Source organism: Somniosus microcephalus, chromosome 4 (assembly GCF_052327205.1).
Source record: "Somniosus microcephalus isolate GS21.2 chromosome 4, FLI_Smic_1.0, whole genome shotgun sequence".
Lineage (NCBI taxonomy): Eukaryota > Metazoa > Chordata > Chondrichthyes > Squaliformes > Somniosidae > Somniosus > Somniosus microcephalus.
Genome location: NC_140990.1, coordinates 207,467,127 through 207,485,987, shown reverse-complemented (window position 1 = coordinate 207,485,987; position 18,861 = coordinate 207,467,127). Strand labels below are relative to the sequence as shown.

At 42.7% G+C, this 18,861-nt stretch overlaps 1 protein-coding gene across 5 annotated transcripts in view; it reads right to left on the bottom strand.

Annotated features, from left to right (window-relative positions):
- The window catches only part of LOC147120179 (diacylglycerol kinase beta-like), a 752,216-nt gene that overhangs the window by 353,149 nt on the left and 380,206 nt on the right, over positions 1–18,861 (bottom strand). For all 5 annotated transcript variants that reach the window (XM_085985737.1, XM_085985736.1, XM_085985741.1 and 2 more), the window contains 2 exons: positions 10,052–10,140; positions 8,306–8,422 (listed from right to left, as the gene is read on the bottom strand). In XM_085985737.1, the coding sequence (XP_085841863.1) occupies positions 8,306–8,422; positions 10,052–10,140 (206 nt within the window). The remainder of the gene's footprint in view (positions 1–8,305; positions 8,423–10,051; positions 10,141–18,861) is intronic.

Below are 18,861 nucleotides of genomic sequence, written 5' to 3'. Positions count from 1 at the left end.
AACAAGACGTAAGTATTTAGTTTTTCAGGTAAGTGGGCTTTTAGTACAATGTAGAATTTTTTTTCCACAGGTTTGTTATTTTTCAAGAATTTACAGGATGGTAAGCTTCGTTTTAGACCCTATTTTTTAAAAAATTATTTTTTTCAAAAAATTGATTAATTGTTTAAAACATTTTTAAAAACTTATTTATAGTTATTATAATCAGTGGGATGTTTTTAAAAATTTTATTTAAAGTTAAAGTAGTGTTTTGGCAGCCCATACTTTTCATGAGTTTGACAGCACTTACTGTCAAACTCATGAACGATTTGCCCCTCCCCTGATTGGCTGCACAGTGCTCACCTGATCCCAGCCGGCACATCGCACTAACTACGCCGCTGGATCAGGTTAGCACATCGCGCCGACAGCTGAACCGGGCCTGTGACAGGAAATGCAAGCAGGCCCGGGCTTCAGATGTCGGCGTGCAGGGTGAGTGCAGATCGGGGGCTTGCACGCGCGGCAAGCCCCCGATCCTAATTTCAGGGCCAATGAGTGCAAACATGGACATTTCTTTGAAATGCATGTTCCAAGGCACAACTCGCAACGTTAACTGTGTGCGTCATAAACAGAGTGGGAAGTTGAGAATTTAGAGAGAGAGTGGGACTCTCTGGTAAGTTGGTGAGTAGGTCAAACTGAAATTTAATCTTAACATTCAGAATTTAACTTTGAATGTTAAAAACTGCAAGACAGTTAGCAGTTAAGCAATTAGCAGTTGAGAATTTGGTGAGAATGGTAATTCAGTGCAGATGGGGAAGGAAGTGCTCGTTTTAGTTGAACTAATTAGTTTAAAATAAACCAAGTGAATTAATTACATAAAACTTTAATTAATTAAATATATAAAACAAGGTTATATGGAGATGCCAGTGCAGGCGGTGTGCCGCATCTGCAGCATGTGGGAGTTTGTAGAGAGCAGCGGGGTCCCAGCCAACCACATCTGCAGTAAGTGTTTGCAACTTGAGGAACTTTGGAGTTGTTATTGAGTTGGAGTCCAAGGTGCAGACATTGCGATGCATCAGGGAGGGGGAGAGTTACCTGGACATTTTGACCCAGGACAGGTGGTCACACTCCTTAGGTTAGGTAGTGGTTTAGATTTGGTTAGTGGTCAGGGACAGGAGGGTGTGATTGCGACTCAGACAGGTAAGGGGACCGCAGATGTAGTGGTGGAGGAATCTCCTTGTCCAACAGGTACGAGGTATTTGCTACCGGTGTGGATGAAAATAAAGACTGCGGGGAGAATGGGCAAATTGACCATGGCACTGTAGTACAGGAGGCCATTCAAGTGGGGGGAGTGAAAAGGAACGTGGTAGTGGTAGGGGACAGTATAGTCAGGGGGATAGATACTGTTCTCTGCAGCTGCGACTGGGAGTCCAGAAGGCTGTGTTGCCTGCCCAGTGCCAGGATTAAGGACATCTTCTCGTGGCTGAAGAACTTGGAGAAGGAGGGGGAGGATCTAGTTGTTGTGGTCCACATAGGAACCAACGACATAGGTAGAACTAAGAATGAGGTTCGGCTGAGGGAGTTTGAGGAGCAATGGTACAAATTAAAAAATAGAACCTCACAGGTAATAATCTGTGGATTGTTACCTAAGCCACTCGCAAATTGGCATAGGAACAAACACATTTGAGGTTTAAATGCATGGCTGGAAGAGTGGTGTGGGAGGCAGAGGTTTCAATTCATGGGGCATAATACTAGTACTGGGGAAAGAGCTGTTCTGTTGGGACGGACTCCACTTAAACCAGGCTGGGACCAATGTCCTGGCGAATTGAATAACTAGGGCAGTAGATAGAGGTTTAAACTAATATGGGGGAGGGAGGGTTCAGATAAGGGTAAATGTATAAGTCTGAAGAGAAAAGTCAAGTTTGTAGAGCAAAGTAGCGATTTGGGTTAAATCAAGCAGGTTGTGTCAAGAAGGGACAAAGAGTTTAATAACGGTAATACGGCATTAGCAACTAAGGTCACATCAGGGAAAACTAGTAAAAAGTTAAAATTAAAGGCGCTATATCTGAATGCACGAGCATTCATAACAAGATAGATGAATTAATGGCACAAATAGAGATAAATGGGTTTGATCTCATAGCCACTACTGAGACGTGGTTGCAGGGTGACCAAGGATGAGAACTAAATATTCCAGGGTACTTGACTTCTAGAAAAGATAAGCAAAATGGAAAAGCAGGGGGAGTAGCCCTGATAATAAAGGATAAAATAAAGACAGTAGTGAGAAAGGATCTTAGTCTAGATAATCAGGATGTAGAATCAGTATGGGTGGAGCTAAGAAATAGCAAAGGACAGAAAACACTGGTTGGAGTAGTTTATAGGCCCACTAACAGTAATCATAGTGTCAGACAGAGTATAAATCAGGAAATTAGAGGAGCATGTAAGAAGTGTAATGCAATAATCATGGAGGACTTTAATCTTCATATAGACTGGGCAAACCAAATTAGCAAAAGTAGCTCGGAGGACGAGTTCATGGAATGCATTCGAAACAGTTTTCTACAACAATATGTCGAGGAACCAACTAGGGAACAGCCCTATTTTAGATCTAGTATAAAAGCAAAATACCGCAAAGCTGGAAATCTGAAATAAAAACAGAAAATGCTGGAAATACTCAGTAAGTCAGGCAGCATCTGTGGAGAGAGAAACAGAGTTAACGTTTCAGGTCGATGACCTTTTGTCAGAATCAATGACGAAAGGTCATCGACCTGAAGCAAAGTTAGGTGGGAAAGTAAGCTGTGAGGACGCTGCAAAGGGATATAGACAGGTTAAGTGATTGGGTAAGAAGGTGGCAGATGGAGTATAATGTGTGAAAATACCCACTTTGGCAGGAAGAATGGAAAAGCAGAATTTTTTTTAGAAAGTGAGAGACTGGTAAATGTTGGTATTCAGAGGGATTTGGGTGTCCTTGTACACAAATCACAGAAAGTTAACATGCAGGTACAGCAAGTAATTAGGAAAGCAAATGGTATGTTATACTCCAACCCCTTTGCAATAAAGTCTAAGAGTAAGGAAGTCTTGCTGCAATTATATAGGGCTTTGGCATGACCACACATAGAATACTGTGTACAGTTTTGGTCTCCTTACCTAAGGAAGGATATACTTGCCTTAGAGGGGGTGCAATGAAGTTTCACTAGATTGATTCCTGGGATGATCAGGCTGTCCTATGAGGAGAGATTGTGTAAAATGGGCCTATACTCTCTGGAGTTTAGAAGAGTAAGAAGTGATCTCATTGAAACATATAAGATTCTGAGGAGGATTGACAGGGTAGATGCCGAGAGGCTGCATCTCCTGGCTGAAGAGGCTAGAGCTAGGGGTCATAGTCTCAGGATAAGGGGTTGGCCATTTAGGACTGAGATGAGGAGAAACTTCTTCACTCAGAGGGTTCTGAATTCTCAGTCGATGAGTACATTCTAGACTGTGATGGATAGATTTTCAGGCACGAAATAAATCAAGGGATATGGCGGGAAAGTCGAGTTGATGTAGAAGTTCAGCCATGATCTTACTGAATGGCGGAGCAGGCTCGATGGGCCATACAGCCTACTCCCGCTCCTATTTCTTATGTTCTTCAGTCTCCTCTGTACAGGCCTGAAAACACCCATTGCTGGAGGCAGAACTCAAGATAATGTACTCTGCTGACATTAGCTGAGTTGATTCTCAGAAAGATGGTGTGTTACCCAGCGTTGCTACCACTGCATGTTATCATTTTTAAGTTAAGTCAATTGGGAGCACCCTTTGCTGAGTTTTTGAAGACAGCAGTAATATTTTATGAGATTGAAGTGTATCTTATCGTAAGCATGATGAAAATGGACATTCTTCTATGCATGACAAATGCATTGCCATTGATACATGGTGTAAGGAGATCTAGAAAAAGAAAGGATATTTGTTAACATTTGCAGGAAAATAAAGAGAGCAAAAAGAGTTGATAAATGACATAGTGGGAATCTTACATAAATGCTAGTGCACAGTGTTATTATAAAATAGGGTCATTGATAACCTCGAACTCCCCAGGATCTACAGTCCCATGTCATTTATGGGGAATTTGGTATAACTGTTAAAAGGGAAACAGGTTAAAAAACCCAAACTCTAACAAGTCAGCTAAAAAGCACTATCAGAAATTTGAGTACACTGCCAATATCATCTCATTGAATGCTGAGAAGCTGTATTTGTCAAGGTGGAACCATACAGTTTTGAATTTGGGGACTGGAAAGAAAGTAAAAAGTAAGAGAGGAAGGAAAAAGAATATATACCGTGATTACACTTCCTCCCACGCCGCATCCTGTAAGGACTCTCTTCCATTCTCCCAGTTTCTCTGACTTCGTCGCATCTTTTCTGACGATGTCACTTTCCACACAAGCACTTCCAATATGTCTTCCTTTTTCCTCAACCGAGGATTTCCCTCCACCGTGGTTGACAGGGCCCTCGACCGTCCCCGTCCCATTTCCCTCCCTCACCCTCCCTCCCAGAACCACGATAAGGTTCCCCTTGTCCTCACCTTCCACCCCATCAGACTCCACATTTAACGGATCAGACACCACCATTTCCGCCACCTCCAGTGTGATGCCACCACCAAACACATCTTCCCCTCCCTTCCCCTTTCAGCATTCCAAAGGGACCGTTCCCTCTGTGACACCCTGGTCCACTCTTCAATCACCAACACCTGCTCCCCTTCCCCACGGTACCTTCCCATGCAAGTGCAGGAGATGCAACACCTGCCCTTTCACCTCCTCCCTTCCCACCGTCCAGGGCCCCAAACACTCCTTCCAGGTGAAACAGCGATTTACTTGTACTTCTTTCAATTTAGTATACTGTATTCACTGCTCATGATGCAGCTTCCTCTATATTGGAGAGACCACACGCAGATTGGGTGATTGCTTTGCTAAACATCTCCATATAGTCCGCAAGCCTGACCCGGAGCTTCCGATCGCTTGCCATTTTAATTCTTTGTCCCACTCCCATTCTGACCCCTCTGTCCTCGGCCTCCTACACTGTTCCAATGAAGCTCAATGGAAGCTCGAGGAACAGCACCTCATCTTTCGATTAGGCACTTTACAACCTTCCAGACTCAACATCGAATTTAACAATTTCTGATCATAACCACTACTCCAATTTTTTCAGACAGCAGGTGCTGGTAATGGTTCTGCTGGTGCCATTTGCAGCTCCTCTAGACCCATCTTTTGTTTCTTTACTTGTCCCATTACCACACCTTTAGCCTTGCACCATCATCCCTTTTGCCATTTAATCCCTCCTGCCTTCTACCCTATCACAAACCTTCCCATGTGTTCTCCCACCACCCACCACCCCCCCCCCCCCCCCACCTCCATTCCCTAGCTCTGTATTTGCTTAAAAACTTTTACATCTCTAACATTTTCCAGTTCTGATGAAAGGTCATCGACCTGAAACACTCAGAAGGTCAGGCAGTATCTGTGGAGAGAGAAACAGAGTTAACATTTCAGGTCGCTGACCTTTCGTCATATGTTCTGATGGAAGGTCATCCACCTGAAACGTTAACTCTGTTTCTCTCTCCACAGATGCTGCCTGACCTGCTGAGTATTTACAGCATTTTCTGTTTGTATTTCAAATTTCCAGCATCCACCCGCAGTCTTTTGCTTTTGAAAAAGAACATATGATTCCCTACATTACAATAGTGACTACTCTTCAAAAAAGTACTTCATTAGCTGTGTAGTGCTTTGGGACATGCTGAGGTCATGAAAGGTGCTATATAAATGCAAGTTCTTTTTTTCTTTATTTTATATTACAGTAATGTAATTTTTATGCTACAATTAATGATGCACTAACAGCTCCATTTTCATAGCAATTCAAGGGCCAGCAATGTTTTCTCTGGATGCTTGTAAAGTTAGATGCAGGAAAGATGTTCCCGATGGTAGGGGAGTCCAGAACCAGGGGTCTCAGTCTAAAGATAAGGGGTAAGCCATTTAGGACAGAGATGAGGAGGAATTTATTCACCCAGAGAGTGGTGAACCTGTGGAATTCTCTACCACAGAAGGCAGTAGAGGCCAATTCATTAAATATATTCAAGAAGGAGTTGGATATATTTCTTAAGGCTAAAGGGATCAAGGGATATGGGGAGAAAGCAGGGACAGTGTACTGAATTTGGATGATCAGCCATGATCTCATTAAATGGCGGAGCAGGTTCGAGGGGTCGAATGGCCTACTCCTGCTCCTATCTTCAATGTTTCTATGTAGATAAGCAGAGTTCCACTAAATGTACTCAAACTTGTGCAGATTGTCCTCCCGTTTCCAATGGGTTTCTTCCCATATATACTGGGAGGAGCGACTGTCGCTTTAATTGTAACTGAAGAAAATCAGTGACTTGGTGGAGCTCCATTAGTGGTAACAGGACAGCAAATTTTGAGTAAAGCTCGTATCGCCCATTCACCGGCAAACACAATCTCGTATCTAGGTTTGCCCAAAGGTGACACCTCTGGGGATGGTGGCTTTCCCTTATGGAATAATAGAAATTCCTAAGTATGTGTGAAAGTTGAAGAAATTAGAAAAAAATATATACTTTTACAATCATACTGAAAATATGGGCGAAAATATCCAAGTATAAGATGTAAAACAAAACCCTGGTGGGCCTAATTATATGTTCAGCAATTTAATTTTCTTCAAAAACAAACTAATATTTAATCGTGTGAACATTTCAGATGGACTACTCAACTATTTGATCAGCACACATTATAATACATTTCTAATACTGACAATAGTCATGAGGAAACAGCTGTACATTAAACATATAAACTGGCATAACATGAAATAAAAAAATTACTTCTACTTGAGTGCACCACTTGTGAAATATGTATTTGGATTTCTACAGTGCTCTGAGAGATATCTCACACATTGCACAGTAGCCTTCGAGGTCACGGGTATTAAAGTATTTTACATCAACTTTGTATGAACCGATAATTACACAGTACATGTGATTTTAGTACCTCAGAAGTGTTATTCATTGTATTAACTCTGACAGAGACAGAGAGGTCCTGATGTTTGTAAAGCATTGGTGTTGCTTGGCTTTGACACTTGAAATTGTGCTGTGCAATGTTAGTAACAAACAGATTAACACACTGGATATCTTGATGATACGTGGCATAATATGAGCTGTTCATTTCACAAAATGCATCAATTTTCTGTTAAAAAGACTTTGAGAATTCAAATGCTTAAAAATAAAAAATAATCTGCTTTTCTTGCCTGGGCAAAGTTTTAAATACAGAAATCTAGGCAAAGGCCCACAGGACAACACATCAACATGACTGAAAACAGTATGTTAGGCATGAAATGCAGCTTTCATCCCCATGGCTTAGATCTGTCTTGAGTTAATGATGACAGTAGGGGCATCAATTAGGATGAAATAGCTGACCTCAGAAATACTGTGCTTGAGTGTACATTAATTGAGCTGGGTTCCTATCCCAGCCTCTAGCACGGTTTCCTGCACTTTGGTGGCCCTGTAGCATCTCAGGTGTGTGTAGTTGCAACCCCTGCTTTGCACAATTTGATTTCACCAGAGGGAGATCCTACTCAGAGGACTTGACAATAAAGTGATGTTTCCTTCTCCTTTTAAGACCCCACTCCTTCCAATACTATATTCTTAAAAAAAAAAATCAGGCTTCTGCACCTCACTGGAGAGAACTACGCAGATGAATTATATTATTTTACTGTTAGAACGAATTGAAGTGAAAGCACCATGTTGGAAGCACCTTGGGGGATAATGTAAATCGACAGGTAATTGAGATAGCATTCAGTGTAATATTAATCCCAGCAACGTAAGGAAGAGTTGTACACTGAAATGCCTTAGTTCTATTGTATGTCAACACCATGACATCCAACACCAAATTACCTATTTTTAACATGATATGCAGCAGAGGTTTCAACGGTTAACATTTGTTTCTTTTATTTTCTCCATGTCTTGAAAGTTGTGGCCTTAACTGAATACATGAATCCCCTATTTTGCTCCCCTCCTTTCATTTTAAAAGAAACTGATCTTCATCCTCTGGATTTTGTACAAAGCGCTGAAGAGTCTGAAAAAATATTAATATGATGAACTATGAAAATCACAAAGAACAAATATTTTTTCATGGTCATCACCACTCCAGCACCAGATTGTGCATTTCTGGATAAGATTTCACCCTTAGTGGGCAACAAGTCTTTGTGTCCACTTAGAAACCAGCCTGCCCTCTAGTGTTCACGAAATACTGCTGTTTTCTCAAAAAAAAACCTTTCCCATTCATTTAAAAAAGTGTATTATTTTCTCAGTACTTACAGTAATTTGGCACCAAACACAGTGGAGACCGGTGAGACCCTGGTAACATTTAATGCTTTTGTGGCACCTATCACATTTGGTTGGGGAATTTCCTTCCACCCAAACATGCTGCATAACCTTGAGGAGGCAGGAAAATGAGAAAAAACACAAAATGATTAAGGATCAGTTACATAGATTAATAAGAATATCAGCTAGTTTACACAAATCAAATGGGACCCTTATTATTATAGTACATATAAGCACACCAGTAGATTCCAATCCAAATAATCTCAATTAAAAAAAAGTTAAATTACCTCACTGACCTGAGCAAAAAACATGGGCACTATTTTCAGAATGACTGCATCATCATAAAATTATCTGCGGAATAGCAATCTTTTCAAAAGTCATTCACAATGATTTTTCGGGTGGGGGAGGGGGATTCAAGTCAATCTTAAAATCTCGAGACGCTCAAAGACCCTACACACTTTTTCTCCCGTCAGTCTGGGAGGGGGTCTCGGTGAAGGAGAGAGGTCACAAGGTCAAACTTATTATTAGTCCTCTTGAGCAAGTTTTCTAATTAGATGGTTGTTTCATTTCTGGCATGAGTGATCTTGTACGGTGCTATTCATTTATATTTTGTGACATTCTTTTGGAGTGCAACAGCCTGAGAGTTTTAAAATTCTTTTTTGCTGACCACTTGCTATGCTTGAACATAATCTGGACTGGAGGAGTTTACTTGTAATCGAGAAGTATTTTCTTCACAGAGCTATGAATGTTTCTGATTCATTGGAAGTGCCTTGAAAGCCATGTAGGTCACATATGTATAATAATAATTTGAAATTATTTATTTCATAAGTATACATATTGGCCCGGATCTTGCGGTGAGTATGACGGGTGTACTCTGAGTACGCTGTCATACCCACTTTGAAATCCACCACAAGTTCGGGATTTCTGCATGCGCTAAATCCCGAACTTGCGGTCTGTCAATGTAGGGCCTGCTTCCACAGCGCAAGGGGATACCCGAAATGAAAAAAATGCATTAAAAAAAAATTAAATGACATCCAGGAACATTAAAAGCTTTAATGAGAAGCAATCATAGTGTATGTTAAAGCTGCAGGGTTTTTTTTAAATAACGTTTACATTTCCTAACTTTCTGCACAGTATTTGTTTAGAAGTGGGAATTATGAGTAATGAATTGGATTCCCACGGTAAAAGCTAAATCTGTATGTATTTTAAAGGCTGTAGTAATTAAGTAATGTAGTAATTTAAATGAATGAAAGACGACAGGCTTCCGCACAGGCTGCGTCCCTGGGATCCGTGGGCCATTACGCTGCCCTCCAGCACTCAGCACCAGACAGCAAGCTGACGAAGCAGGGCCCCCATTAGGTAGGTGCAGATTGTTTCTGCAGGCTCACGGCGTACTCCGGAGCTACGCCACGGGCTGCAAGTTTTGGGCCATTAAATATACTTAACACTCACTTTAATAGCACAAATAATTTCTCATATAAATACCAAAATGTTACAAATAAATCTCATCCTCATAAATCTGCGGAAAAAGTAGCACTCAGAGATTCAGATTATCGGGGCTTGAGGTTTGTTATGGAGAGTTTGCTCAAAACAGCCAACTTATTTGTTACAACATAATGTATGCTTTGAACAAGGTTCCACTGCATCACTGAACATTCCATTTTCAGATTTATAGTATTCACAAGTTTAAAAAAAGTATCTTCTGCATGTACTGCAAATGCTCAGTGAAAAGGTACTTACATTAGTATTTCTCTTAGATTTTACATATGTGCTTATGCATGATGCAATTTCTTTGGAAACACATCTCTCATGGACTGTGTATTTGCAAACTGAAAAACAAAATGAAGGCAGGTCAAACAGTTTAGTTCTCCAGTGTGCACTTCTCTTATGTTAGGATTACAGTCTACTCCGCTTAATTTGAAGTTGCTTAATTTGAATTATCTGTTAACTTGAATTGAAATCCAATCCATGTTAGCAATCTTTCAATAACCAGTTCAATAAACTTTGCAATCTACAATTAAACTTGGAATTCTGAGGATGTAGGTCTGTTCTGAGCCAGCATTTGGGAACAAGGGGTATGCCTCCCATTAATGTGTGGGTCTTGGCTCCTTTATATGCTCCAAAGATTTCTTATAAATGGTTACATTTTGGGGGTTTTCACGCTAGATAGTTTCTTGAGTACATCATTACAGGCCACTCTTGTAATTGGACCTCATGTCTTCTGGTGAACCAAGTGTGCATTTACCTGCCCAATATCTAGGTAAATGTAGTGAGACCCGGGGTTTAGCAAAGGACCCTTGCCACATACATCACGTGCCTTGAAACGTCAAAACAAAAATGCTTCTCCTGTGCTAACTCGCTTTATATAAAACTGCCGCTTGAAACATGGTTACTTACTTTGTTATGTGTTTGTCTGCTACAACAGAGTCTCTGATTTGCCTTGCAGCCTAACAGCCTCACACTGATTCAAGAAGCATTTGGATGAGCACTTGAAATGCCATAGCATACAAGGCTACGGACCAAATGCTGGAAAATAGGATTAGATTAGACAGGGCTTGATGGCCGGCGCGGACACAATGGGCCGAAGGGCCTCTTTCTGTGCTGTAAAACTCTATGATTGCTGTCTTGGTGCAATACCATCCAAGATAAAATTCCAAATTCCTTTGGAAATACCCCAGAACAGACGGGCACTAAGAACTGTATCTCACATAAATAGAATAGGTGGTCATCATTCAAAAATAGCATTTGCTCACACAAATACAGCTGCCAAAGAAATATGTACTGTAAACAACCCCACAAAATGCTTGTATCTGAATTGAATGCTTGATCCATTTATCTTTTCCAAACACTTTGCATGACTTGTTTCCTAGCCAAGAACATTGACCATCTCAGTTACAAGTGCAATCCGATTTACAACAATTAGAAAGATAAAGAAGTTATATTTATATAGCACTTTTCAAAAAAAAAAGGATGCCTCAAGGTTCTCGTCATATTTTGGGATTTCAAACTATGGTGCCTCCTTGATGTTAAAATGCGAATATTGAGCTAAACCTAGCTCTCAAGGGGTTAAATTCACAGGACAGCAGGCTGATAAGTGTATATTAGCTTTTAGATTGGATGCCTGAACCAGTAACATCGATACAATAAAAGATGATTTGAAATTCCAGCAATTTTTCATTCTGAATACTTTGGTGACACCGTTATTCATCTGAACTCAGCAGGGTCATTGTCAAGTTAGGCTGGGAAATTCTGCTCTATGTGGGGGAGGAGAGAATATTTGGTTTTGACCAAAAGCTGAACCAGAGTCTGACTTTTAAAAAAGAAAGAGTGCTAATAAAGAGGGAAGCAATCAGGCAGTGCTGTGAGAAGGTTGAAAAGATAGGAGACTGCAGAGAAAGTAGGTACTGCCCCAGGCTATAGGACAGCATGCAGAAGGGTTGTGTTTAAATTAATTGTGGTAATGTAGCATAATCATTATTTTTATATCTTTACCCGAGGATAAGTTTTACTGATTGAATTAAGTGAATCTGCTCATAATTGTGGCTTTGAATTTCATCTTCCGGTGGAATACAGCTGCTTAATGATTTAAAATCAAGCCTCTCCCCATCTAGTGTTAACTTGGTCCACATTTGAAATCCATAAACCTAAAATGGTCAGGCTGCTTAACGGAGCGACGGACGATGCTGAACCCGAGAAGGTATCTACTGCAGACCTGAATTCATTAGTGCTTCACAGCCAATAAATTTATTTTGGAGAACAGTCACTGTTAATTTGTAGGCACATGTGGCAGCCAATTTGCACACAGCAAGGTCCCACAAACAGCAATGAGATGAATGAACAATTAATCTGTATTGGTGGTGAAACTCTCAGCTCTGTCAAATAAACTGCCATAAGATCTTTTATGTGCACCTGAAGAGGCAAACGATGTCTTAGTTTAACATCTGATCCGAAAGATGACACCTCTTACAATGCATCACCCTCTCAGTACCATCATGTGCTATGTTGAAATAGGGTATCTGTGACTTCAATAATGCTGAAGGTGCAAAACAAACTGGTTGATCCTTGTCAAGTCTCCTGAAGGTGTCTGAAAGGAGCTGGTGGTGTAAAAATGTACAGCAGTTGTGACTTTATCTCCATGGTCTTGGGCTGCTGCTATTCCTCTACCAGATAGCACAGTTCAAAAATAGTTCTCTTGTTCAGACAAAAAATTTAACCCAACTTTTCTATACGAACTGCAGGAGGTAGATTATATCAAGATGCCTACAATCTGGTACTTACACTCTGCTAAATAGAACTGACTCCTAGTGGAATGTATCTCATGCCTGCTAACCTGCTGGTCTCCCCTTTCCTGGAGTTCTTGCTCCTCATTCAGTCTCCATCAAAATCATAGAAGCTGTGTTGCACCGAAATAGTTGTCCATAACCAGTTCAGTGAGATCTTTGTATTTAAATCAGGCGCCACAGAATTCTGCAGCACCACAAAAGCCAATTTCTGAGGGCAGCCCTACCAAATTCTGCTGCTAATTTCTGTGACAGTTCCCTTGAATTTCTGTGGCACATTATCAAGGGGATCAAATGTCTAGGGAGTGCAGAGAGAACTGGACATGGTGATCGGTCCAGACGATTCATGGCTCTCATCAGTTTTCCAGAAATTGAGAAGGCTGGCCCACTGCACCAGCATATGCGACTCATGGTTATGCATAGAAAGGCTGTGTCTTGGCGTGAAGCCTCAGGAAAGCAGCCGCAAATTCCCTTATGTGTGAAAAAAATATTTAAAATAAGATCAAGTATGAAACCTTATTAAAAATAGAATTAAACCCTTTACCACATGAAATCAACAAACCACGGAAAAACTAACACCACTTTCCTCCAACATCTCTCCTCCGTCGTCCAGCTGAGTGGGACTGCCCCTCACCTGGTTCCATTTTTATCTATCCAGTCGTAGCCAGAGAATCACCTGCAATGGCTTCTCTTCCTGCTCCAGCACCGTTATCTCTGGAGTCCCCCCAAGGATCTATCCTTGGTCCCCTCCTATTTCTCATCGACATGCTGCCCCTCGCCGACATCATCTGAAAACACAACTTCAAGTTCCATATGTATGCTGACGACACTGAGCTCTAGCTCACCACCACCTCCACTGTCTCTAAATTGTCAGACTGCTCGTCCGACATCCAGTACTGGATGAGCAGAAATTTCCTTCAACTAAATATTGGGAAGACCGAAGCCATTGTCTTCAGTCCCTGCCATAAACTCTGTTCCCTAGCCACCAAATCCATCCCTCTCCCTAGCATCTGTCTGAGGTTGAAACAGACTGTTCGCAACCTGGGTGCCATATGTGATCCTGAAATGAGCTTCCGACCACATACCCATGCCATCACTAAAAGCGCCTACTTCCATCTCCGTAATATCGCCAGACTCTGCCCGTGTGTCAGCTCATCTGCTGCTAAAACCCTCATAGCATCATAGAATGATTGCAGCACAGAAGGCGGCCATTCAGCCCATCGAGCCCATGCCGGCTCTCTGCAAGATCACTTCAGCTAGTCCCACTCCCCCGCCCTTTCCCTGTAGGCCAACAAATGTTTTTCCTTCAGGTACTTATCCAATTCCCTTTTGAAAGCCATAATTGAATCTACCTCCACCACCCATTCAGGCAAATCCTAACCACTCGCTGCGTAAAAAAGTTTTTCCTCATGTCGCCTTTGGTTCTTCTGCCAATCACCTTAAGTCTGTGTCCACTGGTTCTCTACCCTTCCGCCAATGGGAACAGTTTCTCTCTATCTGCTCTGTCTCGACCCTTCATGATTTTGAACACCTCTATCAAATCTCCTCTCAAGCTTCTCTGCTCTAAGGAGAACAACCGCAGCTTCTCCAGTCTATCCACGTAACCGAAGTCCCTCATCCCTGGAATCATTCTTGTAAATCTTTTCTGCACCCTCTCTAAGGCCTTCACATCCTTTCTAAAGTGCGGTGCTCAGAATTGGACACAATAGTCCAGTTGAGGCCAAACCAGTGTTTTATAAACGTTCATAACTCCCTTGTTTATGGACTCTATGGGAGCGATTTTGCCAGCGCTCAGGGGTCGGGTTTGAAGGCGGGACTGCTGGCAAAATCAAAAAGATTGGCCGAACCCACTTCCAATCAATCTTCCCGGGAGTCGGGTCCACGACTTGCGCAGGGACCCGACTCCTAGCGGCGGGAAGAGGATTATAGCCACAACTGCTTGTTAACAGGCAGTTAAGAGCTTTTTCCAATTTTGACACTTCTACTGCGGGCTTCCTGATGTCGGGAAACCCCACCAGGGTACGTGTGGCGTGCTGTGGGTCTACTGTAATGTTTGTGTATCAATGACAGCTGCAGAAGTGGTGTGAAGGATCCAATTGGATCCAAATGGGTCTTTTTCCGAGTGGCAGGCAGTGACTAGTGGGGTACCGCAGGGATCAGTGCTAGGACCCCAGCTATTCACTATATATATATAAAAATGACCTAGACGAGGGAACTAGATGAAGGGTCCCAGACCTGAAACGTTAACTCTGTTTCTCTCTCCACGGATGCTGCCTGGCCTGCTGAGTATTTCCAGCATTTTCTGTTGTTATTTTTGAACTAGATGTAATATCTCCAAGTTTGCAGATGACAAAAAGCTGGGTGGGCGTGTGTGCTGTGAGGAGGATGCAGAGAAACTCCAGTATGATTTGGACAGGTTGGGTGATTGGGCAGATACATGGCAAATGCAGTATAATGTGGATAAATGCGAGGTTATCCACTTTGGTGGCAAAAACAGGAAGACAGATTATCTGAACGGCAATAGATTGGGAAAAGGGGAAGTGCAACGAGACCTGGGTGTCCTTGTGCACCAGTCGCTGAAGGTAAGCATGCAGGTGCAGCAGGTGGTTAAGGCGGCAAATGGTATGTTGGCCTTCATAGCGAGAGGATTCGAGTACAGGAGCAAGGATGTCTTGCTGCAGTTGTAGAGGGCCTTGGTGAGACCACACCTTGAGTAGTGTGTGCAGTTTTGGTCGCCTTATCTGAGGAAGAATGTTCTTGCCATGGAGAGAGTGCAGCGAAGATTCACCAGACCGATACCTGGGATGGCAGGAATGACGTATGAGGAGAGATTGGGTCGATTAGGCTTATATTCGCTAGAGTTTAGATGAATGAGAGGGGATCTCATTGAAACTTATAAAATTCTAACAGGACTAGACAGACTAGATGCAGGAAGGATGTTCCCGATGGCAGGAGAGTCCAAAACCAGGGGTCACAGTCTAAGGATAAGGGGTAAGCCATTTAGGACTGAGATGAGGAGGAATTTCTTCACCCAGAGGGTGGTGAACCTGTGGAATTCCCTGCCACACAGGGCAGTTGAGGCCAATTCATTAAATATATTCAAGAAGGAGTCGGATATATTTCTTGAGGCTAAAGGGATGAAGGGATATGGGGAGAAAGCAGGGACAGGGTACTGAATTTGGATGATCAGCCATGATCTCATTAAATGGCGGAGCGGGCTCGAGGGGCCGAATGGCCTACTCCTATCTTCTATGTTTCTATGGTGAGTTGCTGAGATAAGAAAATTTTGGGAAAGTAATTTTTAATGTGTTTAGAATTTTCTGTACGTGACAAGCTTTGAAGTGTTTGTGTAGACCCACCTCTTTGGGAGAACCTCTCACACCAGTGACAGATCACTTCTGTAACCTCACCTGCAGCTGCCATCTGTTTTAGCCTAAGGAGCGAGTCACTGGAGAGCCTGGGTGCAAGTGCTCACTTTTGTACAGTGATTGTCAGTGTTTGCAGCACCTCAATGCTGTCAAACACTGAAAAAAATCATGTCAAAAAGAAATGGTGGTGGCCCCTTTAAGAAAACCGGCAGATGACGCGTCATCAACTGACGTCATCTGACACCGGCTTTCTCTTAATTGGCCGGCAAGCCCTCTTCAGGTAAGATCCTGGCCTATGCCTCTATTCATGAAGCTCAGGGTCCCGTATGCTTTTTTAACCGCTTTCTCAACCTGCCCTGCCACCTTCAACGATTTGTGCACATATACCCCCACATCTCTCTGTTCATGCTCCCCCTTTAGGATTGTACCCTTTAGTTTAAATTGCCTCTCCTCGTTCTTCCTACCAAAATGTATCACTTCGCACTTTTCTGCATTAAATTTCATCTGCAACATGTCCGCCCATTCAATCAGCCTGTCTATGACTTCGTGAAGTCTATCACTCTCCTCCTCACTGTTCACTATACTTCCAAGTTTTGTTTCATCTGCAAATTTTTAAATTGTGCCCTGTAAACCCAAATCTAAATCATTAATATGCATCAAGAAAAGCAGTGGTCCTAGTACCGACCCCTGGGGAACACCACCTTCCTGCAGGCTGAAAAACAAACGTTCAGCACCACTCTGTTTCCTATCACTTAGCCAATTGCATATCCATGCTGCCACTGTCCCTTTTATTCCATGGGCTTCAGCTTTGCTGGCAAGCCTATTATGTGGCACTTTATCAAACACCTTTTGGAAGTCCATGTACACCACATCAACCGCATTGGCCTCACCAACCCTCTCTGTTACCTCATCAAAAAACTCAATCAAGTTAGCTAAACACAAAATAACAGAAAATGCTGGAAGCACTCAGCATCCGTGGAGAGAGAAACAGAGTTAACGTTTCAGGTCTGGGATCCTTCTTTAGAACTGGAAAAGGCTAGAGATGTAACAGATTTTAAGCAGGTGCAGAGGTGGGGGGGGGGGAGAAGGGGAGGATCTGAAGGAACAGTCTGTGCTACGGTAGGAGGCAGGAAAGATTAAATGTTGCAAATGGGGGTGGCAGAATCATACAGCCTGAAAAATGGGGGCAGGGGTTATAGTCTGAAATTGTTGAATTCAATGTCGAGTCCGGAAGGCTGTAAAGTGCCTAATCGAAAGATGAGATGCTGTTCCTCGAGCTTACACTGAGCTTCATTGGAACAATGTAAGAGGCAGAGGACAGAGAGATCAGAGTGGGAGTGAAGTGGAGAATTAAAGTGACAGGCGACCGGAAGCTCAGGGTCCCCCTTACGGACTGAACGGAGGTATTCCACAAAGCGGTCGCCCAATCTGCGTTTGGTCTTCCCAATGTAGAGGAGACCGCATCGTGAGCAGCGAATACAGTATACTGCTAGGGTAGGAGGCAGGAAAGATTAAATGTAAAACACGATTTGCCTTTAACAAACCCATGCTGGCTTTCCTTAATTAATCCATACTTGTCCAAGTGACTGTTAATATTGTCTCGGATTATAGTTTCTAAAAGCTTCCCTACTACCGAGATTAAACTGACTGGCCTGTAGTTGCTGGGTTTATCTTTACACCCTTTTTTGAACAAGGGTGTAACATTTGCAATTCACCAGTCCTCTGGCACCAGCCCCGTATCAAAGGAGGATTGGAAGATTATGGCCAGTACCTCCGCAATTTCCACGTTTACTTCCCTCAGCATCCTAGGATGCATCCCGTCCTTGCCTTTGTTACCTACAGACTTGACTATTCCAACGCACACATGGTCAGACTCCCATCTTGCACCCTCCATAAATGTAAACTCATCCAAAACTCTGCTGCCCGTATCCTATCTCGCACCAAGTCCCATTCACCCTTCACCCCTGTGTTCGCTGACCTACATTGGCTCCCGGTTGAGCAACGCCTTGATTTTAAAATTCTCGCTCTTGTTTTCAAATTGCTCCATGGCCTTGCCCCTCCCTATCACTGTAACCTTCTCCAGCCCTGCAAGCCTCAGATAGTTGCGCTCTTCCAATTCTGGCCTCTTGCGCATCGCTGATTTTAATCACTCCACCATTGGTGGCCGTGCCTTCAGCTGCCAAGGGTCTAAGCTCTGGAACTCCCTCCCTAAACCTCTCTGCCTCTTTACCTCTCTTTCCTTCTTAAGGCGTTTCTTAAAGCCTACCTCTTTGACCAAGCTTGGTCATCTGCCCTAATATCTCCTTATGTGGCTTGGTGTAAAGTTTTGTTTGACAACACTCCTGTGAAGCACCTTGGGATGTTTTACTATGTTAAAGGTGCTATATAAATGAAAGTTGTTGTAGAAACAGAAGCCGGGAATATTCTCGAGCAGTGGCACGTTGCCTGGAGGTGCGAGCTCCTGTGTGTGCAGGGAAGTGGACCTTCTTGAGGTTTTTGCAGCCCCTTTGTTAAAATTCAGTCAAACTGCCCAATTGCCTGACTGGTATCACATGATACGCTCACCAGGAAGAAAAGCAGTTCGCCGAAAGGTCGCTGTCATTCATCGGTAGTTTTTTTTAAAGCACAAAGTTTTTTTAAAAAACAATTTTAAAATGGTATGGTAATTTCAGGGAAGACCAATACCACAGTGTGGGGTGGGGAATTCCACAGCGTGTGAAAATTTAGCTGCCGGAGAATTGCTGAAATTTAGAATGAAATCTATGAGGAAACGCTGGCAGGTTCCACCCAGTTTTAGCCCCAGCTTTCCGAGCAATTACCATAAAATAAGTTTAGAGCAAGAATCAGCAGACTTGCACAAAACCATTTAATTAGTGCTTATTCAGCACTTCAGAAGCAAACA